Source organism: Lytechinus variegatus, chromosome 5 (genome assembly GCF_018143015.1).
Source record: "Lytechinus variegatus isolate NC3 chromosome 5, Lvar_3.0, whole genome shotgun sequence".
NCBI lineage: Eukaryota > Metazoa > Echinodermata > Echinoidea > Temnopleuroida > Toxopneustidae > Lytechinus > Lytechinus variegatus.
Window position 1 is genome coordinate 22095505 of NC_054744.1, and position 13059 is coordinate 22108563.

A 13059-nucleotide genomic window follows, 5' to 3' on the forward strand; every position below is an offset into this window, starting at 1 on the left:
AAAAATAAATAACTATGACTACCGAAGTCTCTGAATTCGTGACTTATTTTTCAAATGGTTATTTCACGGAAGCTAACTCGGTCATCGGGCTCGATGACTCAGAGTTTGTTACATCACGGGATGGACTACCTGCTGGATCACCGGTCGGTCCACCGGGCATGCCGGGTGGACCTCCACGACCACCGTTCAGCAGCATCGGTTCGACATTCTCAATCGTCTACAGCTCCGTCATCATCATCACAAACGCCGCCACCCTCTTTGCCTTTGCTACCGAACGTCGACTTCGAACCTACAACAATCTATTTCTCATCAATCTTGCCATCTCTGATCTCCTAGTTGGCGTCACGGTCGCGGTTAATGTGATCAATATCTACTATCCTACCGTCGTCATGTGCAAGTTTCATCTCGCTTTCAACGACGCTTTCCTCACCGTCTCCGTTTTCGGCATCGTGGCCATTTCCATTGATCGACATCAAGCGACGTATGATCCTATTACTCACTTCTTGAAAAAGTGTACTCGAAGGGCCGTTATCTATAATGTGGTGATATGGCTGATTTGCCTTGCTATCTGGCTACCGTACACGGCGGGCTGGGATCTAGGAGTCATTTTGACCACACCTAGTCAAAATGACCCATTCCGAGGTGAGTTCAAAATCAATTTTAGCTTCCAATAAGGTCTATTGGGTCTATTGTAAAGATACAATCAGTCGATAATAACTAGAATCATTATCAACTCTAATCATTCTTTTGAATCTTAGCCATTTTGTCCACATTGAACTGCATTCAACCCAGGTGCGGGTAAATGGGTAACTGGAGGAATTTATTTTTTAGAAATGCAAAATTTGTAGAGGCCCAGGAGAAGAACAAAGCCAAACTGAATCGGGTTTATCAATGCGATATTATCATTTTAATATTTTGCATTTACATTCAGTTATATGTTTAAATATTGTTATATACAATCATTTGATCATGTAAAGGGCTTGTAAAGTTATTCTTTGCCCTATTTTATTCTCATTACTGTAATAATTTTCAATATGTTTTAAGTTTCATTTGCAATGTTGATTTGTACATTGTTCTGATTTGACTAATCAATTAAAGTTAACATGACTTGTACGTATGTAAAAATGGCAATATTCCAGACTGCGCGAAACCGTCATTGTGAGTAGCCAGCTTAATTAATGAACAGTTAATTTATTTCATTATAATTATAGCAATGTGCCGAAAACGGTATAGGCCTACAATGCGAACCGCCCCTTAAACTGTTATGAAATAACGACAGAAAACATTTTTAAGTAAGGGGGAGGGGTGAGGCTTGGTCAAATTTGGGGGAAGGAAAATATCGATACATTTTACTTCCATGCTCGTTTTCGTCAACTTTTAAAGATATTTTGGACAAATGATTCACCCCCATGAGGGTTGGGGGCAGGCAGGCGTATCTGGCTACTGATGCGCGAAGGAGAATGTTGACGTTTTTTAAATGAATATTTTTGGGGGATAAAATTGTATGATTCAGAAAATAACATCATATTTCACATTTTTCCTTTTCATTATTTAGTTTTTTTTTCTTACTTTAGTTATGTTTCTTTGACAAGGTGAATTTTTTGGTATGTGTGTGTTATGCCCCAAAGCGCCGCCTCATCTGAAAAGAAGTACTGCTTACACTGTCAAAAAGGTAGAACACCAATTAAAACCTCTGCACGACGGTTGCTCTGACGTATCGCAAAATATATTTTGAATTGACAACGCAAACATGGCTGTAAATCCGTTTGAAATTGATGTCCCCAAATACGCGCGAAAACGCCCCAAATACGCGCGAAAACGCCCCAAATATGGTCATGTCGTGGAGGTCGGCGTGGTGGCGTGACAGAGATCTACTGAAGACTGGAAAAGAACTAATAAATAACAAGTGGAGCACCACTTGCCTGCATTACGCTATTCAATAAAGAAGCAATGCAGAGTTGGAAAACGACTATAGAATAAATCAATCACAAAAAAACTCCATTCATATAATAAAAAACTAGGTTCTCTGACATGAAATAATAATAATAATATTTCGCATTTATATAGCGCTTAATCCGACGCTTAATACATCAGAACGACGTCTCTAAGCGCTTTACAGAAATATTATTACCCCGGTCATCGGATCCTTGCATGCCTGCATACAATGTATGCACCTTCTCCACTACCTGGGGAGCATTCCAACAAGAGTTCCAAGATTCAATTGCTAGGCATACATATAGGGTTTCACATCCTACCGGGTACCCATTTAACACCTGGGTCAAGAGCGGCAAAGTGTGGATTAACGCCTTGCCAAAGGACGCTAGGCCATGGTGGGATTCGAACACACGACCCTCTGATTACAAGGCGAGAGTCAGAACCGCTACACCACGGCGCTTCCACATGACATTTGATCTTGATCGTGTGACCGTAGACTTATGCAAGACGATCAGTGATACTTGATTAACCCTATATGTCCACATTTCGTGAACTAGATCCATAAACTTTCAAAATTATGATGGCAATTCAACAAATACCCCCAACACGGCCCGCAAAGTTAATTGACCTTGGTCGTGACCTGAGACTCACGCAGGATGTTCACCGATGTTTGATTACATTTATGTTCAAGTTTTATGAACTAGATCCAGGGGCGGATCCAGCCTTCGCCAATAGGGGGGGGCCCGGAATTTTTTTTTCAGCCATATTTTCCCCGATCGGCCACTCGAATATGATATTTGCCGGGATTTTTGGTTTCTTTAAAGGGGTAGTCCTATTAGTCACTTCTTAGCTTTATTCTTATGAATAAACATACATATATAATACCATAATCCTTATTTATATTTATATGCGAGCGCGAGCTATTTTTTGGGGGAATCTTATGTACTTTTTTCTAAAAGTTTTGAACATTCTGGGCAATCCTGGAAAAAGATGTGTATGCAAGTGAATAATTATTACGAACGTGAAGCGCGAGCAGAAATGAACTGATGGAAAAGGTACTGTTAAGGACTTGCTTGCAGTTAGCCATGAAGACGTTACATATTTTTAAAAAATCAAATAATGCGAGCGCGAAGCGCGAGCTGAAATTTTTACCTAAGGAATGGAAATTCTAAGCACTTTTTCTAACTTAACAGAATACGTATTTATAACTAAACGATTGGTGCGAGCGCGAAGCGTTACCAAAAATTTCGAGATTTAGACCTACTGAACGAGACACTCTATTCAAGTTTTGTAAATCATGAAAAGGATGAGGAAGTGGGGATCTTCCTTACATTAATAATGCGAGCGCAGAGCGCGAGCGGAAAATTTTTATATACGTTTTGAGCTGATCGAAAACGTATTTGTTATGGACTGCTTGAACTTAGCCATGAAGACGTTACATATTTAAACATTAAAATATTGCGAGCGCGAAGCGCAAGATGAAAATGTTTGACATTTCTACCTGCAATAATGGAAATTTTAAGCACTTGTTGTAATCGTGGAAAGGATAAGACAAAAACTGAACATTATTGATGCGAGCGCGAAGCGCGAGCGGAAAAATTCTGGACACTCTATTCATGTTTTGTAAATCATGAAAAGGTTAAGCTATTGGAAATTTTCATACATTAATAATGCGAGCAAAAAGCGCGAGCAGACAATTTCTTTATATTGTTATCTGAAACTGGATAATTATTTAAATGGAGAACAAGCTCTGTATCTGAATAAATGTGTGTTTTAGATATCGACCTAGAATTTGGGTATTCTAAATTCCTTTTTTTACCAAGAAATTCAATGAAGCGAGCGCAAAGCGCGAGCTAAAAAAATATATGATATTCAGATCTGAAAAGGGGTCACTTTAAGCTCTTTATTGCAAGCACTTTGTGGGAAAATTGTGAGGTGAAAAAGGATCACAGTTAAAACAGAGCTGATATTTTTCATTATTACTTTGAGTTTTGACATAGGACCGGGATATTCTATAAGGACATTATGTCATCATAAGAAAATGATGACTATCTTCCTATTTCTCTTCCTATGCATGATGAGAGCGCGAAATCTATTAATATTATGGCCTGAAAACTGGACATTTAAAGCACTTTTGTAATTATGCATAAGATGCATGAGTTTATAAATATCTATCAACAGATCAATGCGAGCGCAAATCGCGAGCAGAAATTTATGATTAATTGTCATCAAATGATGATTCTAAGTAGTTTGTTTTAGAATTAATATTGAGATATACATAACTCACTAATCAAAATACAAGCGCGCAGCGCTAGCTGATACGTTTTGACAATCTGACCTAAATAGTGGTAGTTTGAGAACTTCATGGAATACAGGAAAATAATAGGTAAATCAAATTTTGCGAGTGCGCAGCGCAAGCAGAAATTGTTAATATTCAGACCATAAAACAGAAATCTTTACACTTAAAAAAAATTTGTAAATTAAACAAAATAATGAAAGTTCAATTTCCCAGCTGAAATATGTTTTGTATATTGACTTCAGAATTTGATATTTTAAGGTCCATATTGAGCAAGATATCACCTAAAAGGCAATGCGAGCGCAAAGCGCGAGCGAAAATTTTATATCCCGACATGAAAGATTAAAAAAAATTATTTTCCAAGTCTTCCCCTTATCTTATTTTATTCACTCATCTTCCTCCTCTTGTGCTTGCCTTCCTTCTTTTCTCCTCTCTTTTCCCTTTTCTTTTTCCCTTTCTTTTCCCCCTTTTTTTTCTTTTTTTTGCTCCGCCAATGGGGGGGGGGGCCGGGCCCCTCGGCCCCCCTGGATCCGCCTATATGTAGATCCATATACTTTCAGAGTTGTGACATTTCAAACACTTAATCTTCGGTTAAGATTTTGATGTTGATTTCCCCCAACATGGTGTTAGTTCATTAACCATAATTCACCTTGGTCATGTCACCCCAAAATCTAGCAGGATTTTTAGTAATACTTGATAAGTTTTGTCTAAGTTTCATGAACTAGGCCAATATACTTTCTAAGTTATGATGACATTTCAAAAACTTAAAGGGATATGCTCCAGGCTGAAGATATTTTCATTTCAATAAATTGAGTAAACTTTACATAGCAAAATGCTTAAAATTTGATCAAAATCAGATAACAAATATAAAGCTATTGAATTTTAAAGGTTTGCATTATTCCGTTGAAACAGTTCTAAACATGTCTTCATGAATATTCAATAGGTGCTCTGATGATGGTGTCATATCCCCACTATTTTATTTTTTATTTTATTATATGAAATTAGGTTTATTACAAAATGTTTTACCAAGAACTAAAACAATAGTTGGATTGGCAACTAATTAAGTACATTAGTTATTTTTGCTGCAACTTATTTCATTATACTGGAGACACATCATTTACACATGAAAAGTGAAAAAAAAAATATTTCATGGAATAACATAATAAAAAGGAATGTTGGGATGCGTCATCATCAGCCCACTTAATGAATATTCATGACGACGTTCATATAACTATTTTCACAAAATATTGCTAAACTTTAAATTCAATAAATTCGTTATTATTTGTTATTCGATTTTGATGAAATTTCAGCATTTTCCTCTATGAATTTTACTCTATATAAAAATTATATTTATATACGTTCTCAGCCGGTAGCATAACCCTTTAATTTTGGTCAAGATTTGATGTTGCCGACGCCCTCGCCGCAGTTGCCGCCTTCGGATAACGGCGCCTATAGCATATGTAGCAGTCTCGCACTGCCATGCAGGCGATAAAAAATGACGATCTTGGGCTTTCATCTTGCATGCAGCCGTGCACCCGCAAAATGTCAGAGCATGTACCTAGCTCCATGGTCAGAGTGGCATTTCCACGTCGTCCCCTAGTGGCCATCCAATCCCTATAATGATAATCGCAGTACAGGTATGGGCGGCACTTAAGGCCCCCTTTTCACGCCTTGATAGTTTCCATCAAGGTATCATTTTCATCCTTTTTCATTGACCAAATTAACATATGCCCTCCCTCGTTCTTAAGCCCTCATTACAGGCGTCAGTACTATAGTACGACAGCCTTTCCAGTTCCCAATTAAGCACCCCCACTTGCATGGGCCCCTCATATCATTTCGCCACTTAAGGGCATGGTCTCAGGTTTTGGGGCGCACAATCCGTTCCAAGCCCAAGGAGGGGGGGGGGGGGCTTACACTGTAAATACTGTGGTGTTAAAACTGACACCAATTGGTGTTAATAGAGGACCACACCCTGAGGTGTTAAAATTACACCCTAAAGATTGAACATAACACCAAAGAGTATAAATGGAACAACCAAAGGTGTTGTAATAACACCTATAGGTGTAAAACTAACACCACCAATTTAACACCGGTGTAAAATAACTGGTGTGGTCCTCTATGTACACCGGTTAACACCCCATTTTTTGCTGTGTAGATTTTCAAGTTCGCTGATGATGCCGTATATATATATGTATATTGATTTACCAGGCGCATGCAGTAATGTTTTATTTTTTTTAATTTTCTTCCAAGATGCTTGCGTTCCTCGGTACGGTCTTCGTCTGGTCACGTCTCTTCTCCCGGTGGGTCTCACTATCATCATTCCCGCCATATTGATTACTGTCCTGTACATCCGTATCGTCTACAAGATACGGACAGCTTTCGGAGCCGAGATGCTGGCGAATCAGTTCCGGGAGAACGTCGAGGAGGATGGTGAGACGCCTGAGGGGGATGCCTCAGGCACGTCAGGGAGCAATGGAACGGAGTTTGTGTTATCATCAGATATAAATTCCAGAAAGACGGATAATGAGGGCACCGACATTGATGGGACACAGACCAATTATCAGGTAAAACCCGGGGGGGGGGGGGTTAGAAAATATTGAAGTGCGACTTTAATGTCGGACTGAAGCATGACTTAAAGTCATGTGTATTCCGTGGGTCGGGACCGAGTACCCAGTGGTGGCACCAATATTTTTAAACTAGGGGGAAACAGCGGGGATAGACAGAAAAATAATTTTCTTGGGGAGGCCGGGGCAAAGATTTTTTTCTTTTCCTGTTTCACAAACTTGAGCGCGAAGCACGAGCTAGAATTTAAAAAAATATGGCTTATTGTCGAGAAAACGGACCTGTTAAAAACTGATTACAGTGAAGTGTGAAGATATTTCAGCAAATAATGCGAACGCGAAGCGCGGGCTGAAAAGATGATAACTGGACGTTCTAAGATTTTTGGTAACCATGAGCAAAATGGGTAATAATATGCGAGGGCGTAGCGTGAACTGAAAATTGTTGATGTTCAGCCCTTTTTTTGAACATGCATGATGCTTATTTCGCTAAAACAAATAATGAAAACTCAAACAATGAGACAAATAATTTGTGCATATCGACTAGAACACGTTATTTTAAACCCCACGTTATCCTATTGAACAGATTTTTTATTCATCTCAATCAACAGCCACTGCGAGCGCGAAGCGCGAGCGAAATTCTGAATTTTATGTACACTATAATGAGCTGAAAGATCTTTGTTAGGGACTAATATTGTAGCATGACTATAGATGAGAGCATTTTTAAACTTTGAAGAGTCAAAATGCAGTTTAGGAACACTTCATAACTTGAGTAGGATGCTTATGATAGCACTTACTATATGTTTTCCAGTTTTTTAAATTTCTGGGGGGGGGGAGGAAGGGAAAAATCGTGTGGCCCTCTATGTCGAAAACAAGAACAACAACAATAATAATAACAATGATAATAATAATAGAAACAATTATAATGATGATAATAATAATGATAATAATGATGAAATAATAATACTAATACTACTACTACTAATAAAAATAATGATAATAATAATAATGCGCAGCCCGCTGGAAGTTGTTCTTCCAGCGGGCTGCGTATTACATAATAACATTTGCTTTTAATTAATTTTGAAAGATATGGAAAATGTAATTTCGATTAAGCACCTCAAAGAAAGGGTAGGCCTACATGGTTCAAACAGGCCCATGCATTCTGAACATCAATTAAGAAAACATACTTGCTTATATTGTTTTTAGATGATAATGGGCAATGTAATTTGTTCCAAAATGGGATCGTATAGTCCAGTCATCCCAGCGTTTTTTAAACCTACTCAAAATGTGGCCGAATATGATTATTGAATTTTCGGTTGCAAAGCGAAATTTCAAACACAGAATTCCTTCTCTTATTTATCCATGAATCAAATTCACAGAAGACAACGAAGGCTACGAAGCATCGAGAGTCAGCTGAAGTCGCTAGGAAAGCGACTCGTACCTTATCGGCCATCATCGTCGCTTTCGTCATCGCCTGGTTGCCCCATGTCATCTTCATCATCGTGACCAATCTCAACCGCGATCTCCTCTTCGAAGGGAAGATACCAGAAGTTGTTTTATTTTTGGTCTCCATGATGCGCTACACCAATAGTTTCCTGAATCCGATCAGCTACGCGATGGCACAGCCTTTATTCCGCCAAACGGTCTTGAATCTGTTCAGGGGTTTTGGTAGAATATGTTGATCATTGCTGATGGGGTTGTTAGCCTGAGGCGGCGCCACAAAGGCACATGGGTACAATTAAATTAACAAAGTAAAAAGAAAATAAGAAAGAAAGAAAGAAAAGAAGAAGATAGAAGAAAAATTAAAAAAAAATGTAATTTTAGGCCGTGTGTCACGGTATTGCAGTCACCATTAGGTTGTTTTGCCCCCTCCCTCTGGTATGAAAAAAAAGTATCATGGTGCTGCCCCTGCGTGTTTGACACATAAATTATATACCCAACCGATAATTAAAATACTTCTTGAAGCTGTCGACATTTCCCCATTTTACAACTAGCCTTGGCGGCAGTGTAGTTTTAAAGTATATATGGGGACGAGTGAAGAAGACATTGGGAGAAGAGGTGAACCCCCACCCCCCTAAAAAAAAATCAGCACATTTTTACATGAATTTACTGGGCTGTCACGCAGTCAAGCTTCGCTTATAGTGGCAACCCCTGCAACATTCTAAAAAAAATCGATGTGTAATAGAAAATGCACTTTTGTTCAATGCTTTGCTTGTCAGTTAATTTAATACCTGTATTATTATTGTATTTTCTTTGTTATTGTGTTTATGAAAAATGTTGCAGAAACCAATCTATGAAAACTAACATGAATTATTTGGTTTCGGTATATTAAAGTATTAAATTCACAGCTAAAATAGTATGCTTATTATATAGCACCTATACTTGCAATTTACAAATAACTTCACAATTTGTTCAGTTTTCAAAAATTACGCAGGATAGGTTATGGATTACACATTTTAAATGATATTTTAAGTACGTTAAAAGTAAAAGTACGTTGTTTAAGCCTGTCACTCTAACAACAAGTTGCTGTAACTTTTTTTTGTAATTGTTTAAACTTTTTAAACAACTTCTTTTAAAAAGTTGTTTTAAAGGTTTAAACAGCAGTTGTTAGAATGACGGGCTTAAACAACGTACTAAAAATTTTAAACAACGTTTTTACAGTGTATATATAAATCATGTTAGCTCAGACTTCGATTGAAACAATCAGTCAAGATTCGAACCATTGTGCTTACAGTGAAGCTATCATTTATTTGTGCTTATTTGATACAATAATATGTGCAAATTGTTGATTTTGCATTAGTGCAATAATTGAGTTAACTTATGGAATTAAACCTTATTCACTGTTATGAAATTTTAGCATACATCGATATTTTAATATTTGCATTATACATACACAATAAATTGTTAACTTGGAATTATAATGTAATCATTTCGGTTTTAGTCACCATATGGAAATATAATATGCAATTTAGTATTTAGTAGTTCTTAGTATGATAGTATATTATATAATCTGTAATTTGATGAGGTTCTTAGTGCAATATGTCAACCTTTGTCAATTTTCGTTGTTATTTATTGTTATGCAATGCCCGGTTCGCAGAAGAAGAAGAAGAAGAAGGAGGAGGAGGGGGAGGAGAAAAAGAAGTAGAAGTAGAAGAAGGAGAAAAAAGTAGAAAAGTGGGAATAGAAAGAAGAAGGAAAGGGGGGGGGGGAGGAAGAAGACTGTGTTTATTCAATAATTTTAATTTTAGTCAACTTATAGAATTAGGCCTATACTGTATTTACTGATAGAAAAAAATTTAGTCTGTATTGGTATTTTCATTACATAATGTACAAAGTTGTAAATTGTTAAATTTGTATTCTTTCCTTCTCTCTTCCTTTCTTTGTTTCATCTTTCTTTCTTTCTTTCTTTCTTTCTTTCCTTCTTTCTTTCCTTCCTTCCTTCCTTCCCTCCCTCCCCTCCCTCCCTCCTTCCTTCCTTCCTTCCTTCCTTCCCTTTTCTTTCTTTATTTCTTTCGTTGTTTATTTTTTCTCTCTTCCTTCTCTTCTTTCCATTTGCTTTCCGGTGTTTACTCTTTTAAAAAATTGTTTTTGGTTCATTCTTATTCTTTGTCATTTTTCTGTCTCAAAATAATTGAATAAACTCGATCACAATATTCACGAATCTATGTTCTTTCTCCTTTGCACCGTTATTTTTGTGAACATTGCCTTTTATCACAATAACTCTGATCATGTTTTAATAAGTTGTAAATATTGTAATTTTTCCTTGATTATAACTTTACGATTTAATAAAACATACAAATATCAAAAAAAGATAAGAGAGATGGCCGCACGTGACCAAGAATCCGGTCGAAGTGCACCATGATGACGACTAGTTTAATTGCCTTTGATAGCCCCCCGTAATTGAATTAAAGTATTGAATTATTGATTCAGTATAGGTTTGAATGTGTGACGTCACTGATGAGCGTCTCCTCATTATTATGCAACTTTAATTTATCCAAACAATAAAAGTTAATTCATGTGCCGTGCACTTGACCATGGGCCTACTATACTCAGAGTATAGGTCCATATAGTCAGACACATCTTTTCATACCAACTTTTATATAAGACAAGTATTTTTATTCTTCATGTTTTTCATTAAACAAAAATTGAATTTATATAATATGACATAGTGTGGGCGGGGGGGGGGGGGGGGGAGGCTACTCGTATGACATCACAGGTTCGCTTTCTTATTCTTAAACGGATTTTCATCAAACCTTTAGTCAGGATGAACTTCCCCATTAACATTGTTCACAAATGAGAAATGTTTTGCAGAAAAGTAAGAGAAAAGGAAAACAATTAGAAATGCCTGTATACAAACGGAGATGTTGAACTGAGACTCATTCTTTTACTGATATGATATTTAAGAGACGCCATCACCTTTTAAGGCTTACTTTTCCTATGCCCTTCCCTATATTATATACCCACAAACCCATGGGCATAAATACGAGCGATATCGTGGCCGAGTGTACCTGGCTATACATGGAAAGTTCGGGGTTCGAAGTCCGGGGTTCGATCCGCGGCACCTATGCCCGTGAGCAATCGAGGCATTTAATCTACAATCATGCTCTTTTATCGTGCTTTAAAATAAATGGAAATGCTATAAGCATTATCTAGGTGTGAACTTGTTTTTTTTTTTTAAAGTCATGCTGAAGATTGATGAAATTTCAATCCTTGCCGGGAGTCGACACAGTACGACCTCGGGTTGTCATAGCGCACATGGGCGATTTATTTATTTAGTTATTCATGTTTTATTTATAACAAATGATAAAATAAGGTGGAGGGTATTTTGGTTCAGTTACAAAACTGCTTTACAACGAAGCCCATCTGGAATTTGATCATCATCATTTCAACACAATTCATGAATCTCAATTTTGACTGAACTTCATGAACCATAATGTGGACTGTCATATCCTGATCAGTGTATACTTAAAGTATCAAGGGTTAGTTTTTTAAAATTTCATTTATAACCTAAACAATCGAATTGATGACTGGGAGACCATCTGTTGTATAATGGTTACTACGTAGTAAAAATACTGTTTAATATTTTTTTTACAATGCTGTTTCTTAAATGAAACTTATAGTAGTTGCTTAACAGTTTAAGCAACCATGCTTAATATATTTAGAACTAAATATTAAAAGTAAAATTTTGGTGTTTCAGATTTTAAATGACATTTCAACCGTTTACATAATTATAGTAAATAGTGTTGTATAAAAAATAAACAAAGTTTTTACTGTGTACCAAATTTTGTCAAAATTCATAATGGTGGTCATAGTTATAATTGAATAGAATTCATGATTAGTAATAACCGAATCACGACATTACAGACAATCATGACATTAGGAATGACAAGTTTGATTTGATGCTTACGCACATGTACCCCCTAAGGCGTCTTTCTCATGAATAAACAATGGAAAATTAACAGTACAAGCTCAACTCAGCAGTGATGTATACAAATATTAATGACCGTACTTAGCCTCATTTGAGTGTGATTCCAACAAATTACACAACGGCTGGCCAATTCGCCGGCAAAGGAATGGTGTTAAGTTCGAGGTTGATATTGACGACGATAATGTTGATTTTTTTTATTTCCACATCTTATTAAAAAGACAAGTACAAATTCACATGCAGATAAATATATACAATATGATGTTTAAGGGAATTCGTTATCTTCTAAAAAAAACAACAACAACCTAAACAGACCATGATGTTAATGGAATTATAGGGGAGACCGGGGAGAAATTGGACGTTTTTGCATAATGCAGAAAGATTCCTAATGCCATAATGTATATAATGTAAATACTGAAGCATATAATTTATTGCCACCATTATATTATCATGTTTTGTGTAATTAATGATTTTAGAAATCCTTAATTTTTGGGGTTGTGGAACCGTTTACGTGTGCAAACGCTGCCGGATACGTGCAAACAACGGTACGTACTGTGCAAAATTTCGCCGGGATTTGTGCAAACAACGATATTTGTTCAAACGCCACGCCGGAAATGTGCAAATCTGTCAAAATTCAACGGCATATTTGCAAACGTGCAGCGGCGTAACAGGGGTCGGTGGCAAGGGGGGGGGGGGGGGGGGCAAGAGCCAAAAATTTCCCGGTCATGAACAACAGGCGTAATGGAGTAATGGAGTGACTATTTTGAAACATATTTCGAATCTGGCAGAATTTATCTTTTAAAATTTTGTGATAGATTTTGACATGATTTCCCGAAAATATATTT

At 37.0% G+C, this 13059-nt stretch overlaps 1 protein-coding gene across 1 annotated transcript; it reads left to right on the forward strand.

Moving 5' to 3' along the window:
* Positions 1-384: 384 nt before the first annotated feature.
* On the forward strand, positions 385-8858 carry LOC121414817 (dopamine D2-like receptor). The gene is made up of 3 exons (XM_041607873.1): positions 385-642; positions 6482-6795; positions 8169-8858. The coding sequence occupies exons 1-3, from the start codon at positions 390-392 to the stop codon at positions 8469-8471; spliced, it is 870 nt and encodes a 289-aa protein (XP_041463807.1). The 5' UTR covers positions 385-389; the 3' UTR covers positions 8472-8858.
* Positions 8859-13059: the final 4201 nt, after the last annotated feature.

Bases quoted from the DNA above. Each gene is read 5' to 3' on its own strand.
- LOC121414817 (XM_041607873.1), top strand. From the start codon at position 390: ATGTGCAAGTTTCATCTCGCTTTCAACGACGCTTTCCTCACCGTCTCC. The intron at 643-6,481 runs GTGAGTTCAAAA...TTTTCTTCCAAG, and splicing joins TCAAAATGACCCATTCCGAG to ATGCTTGCGTTCCTCGGTAC. The intron at 6,796-8,168 runs GTAAAACCCGGG...TCAAATTCACAG, and splicing joins GGACACAGACCAATTATCAG to AAGACAACGAAGGCTACGAA.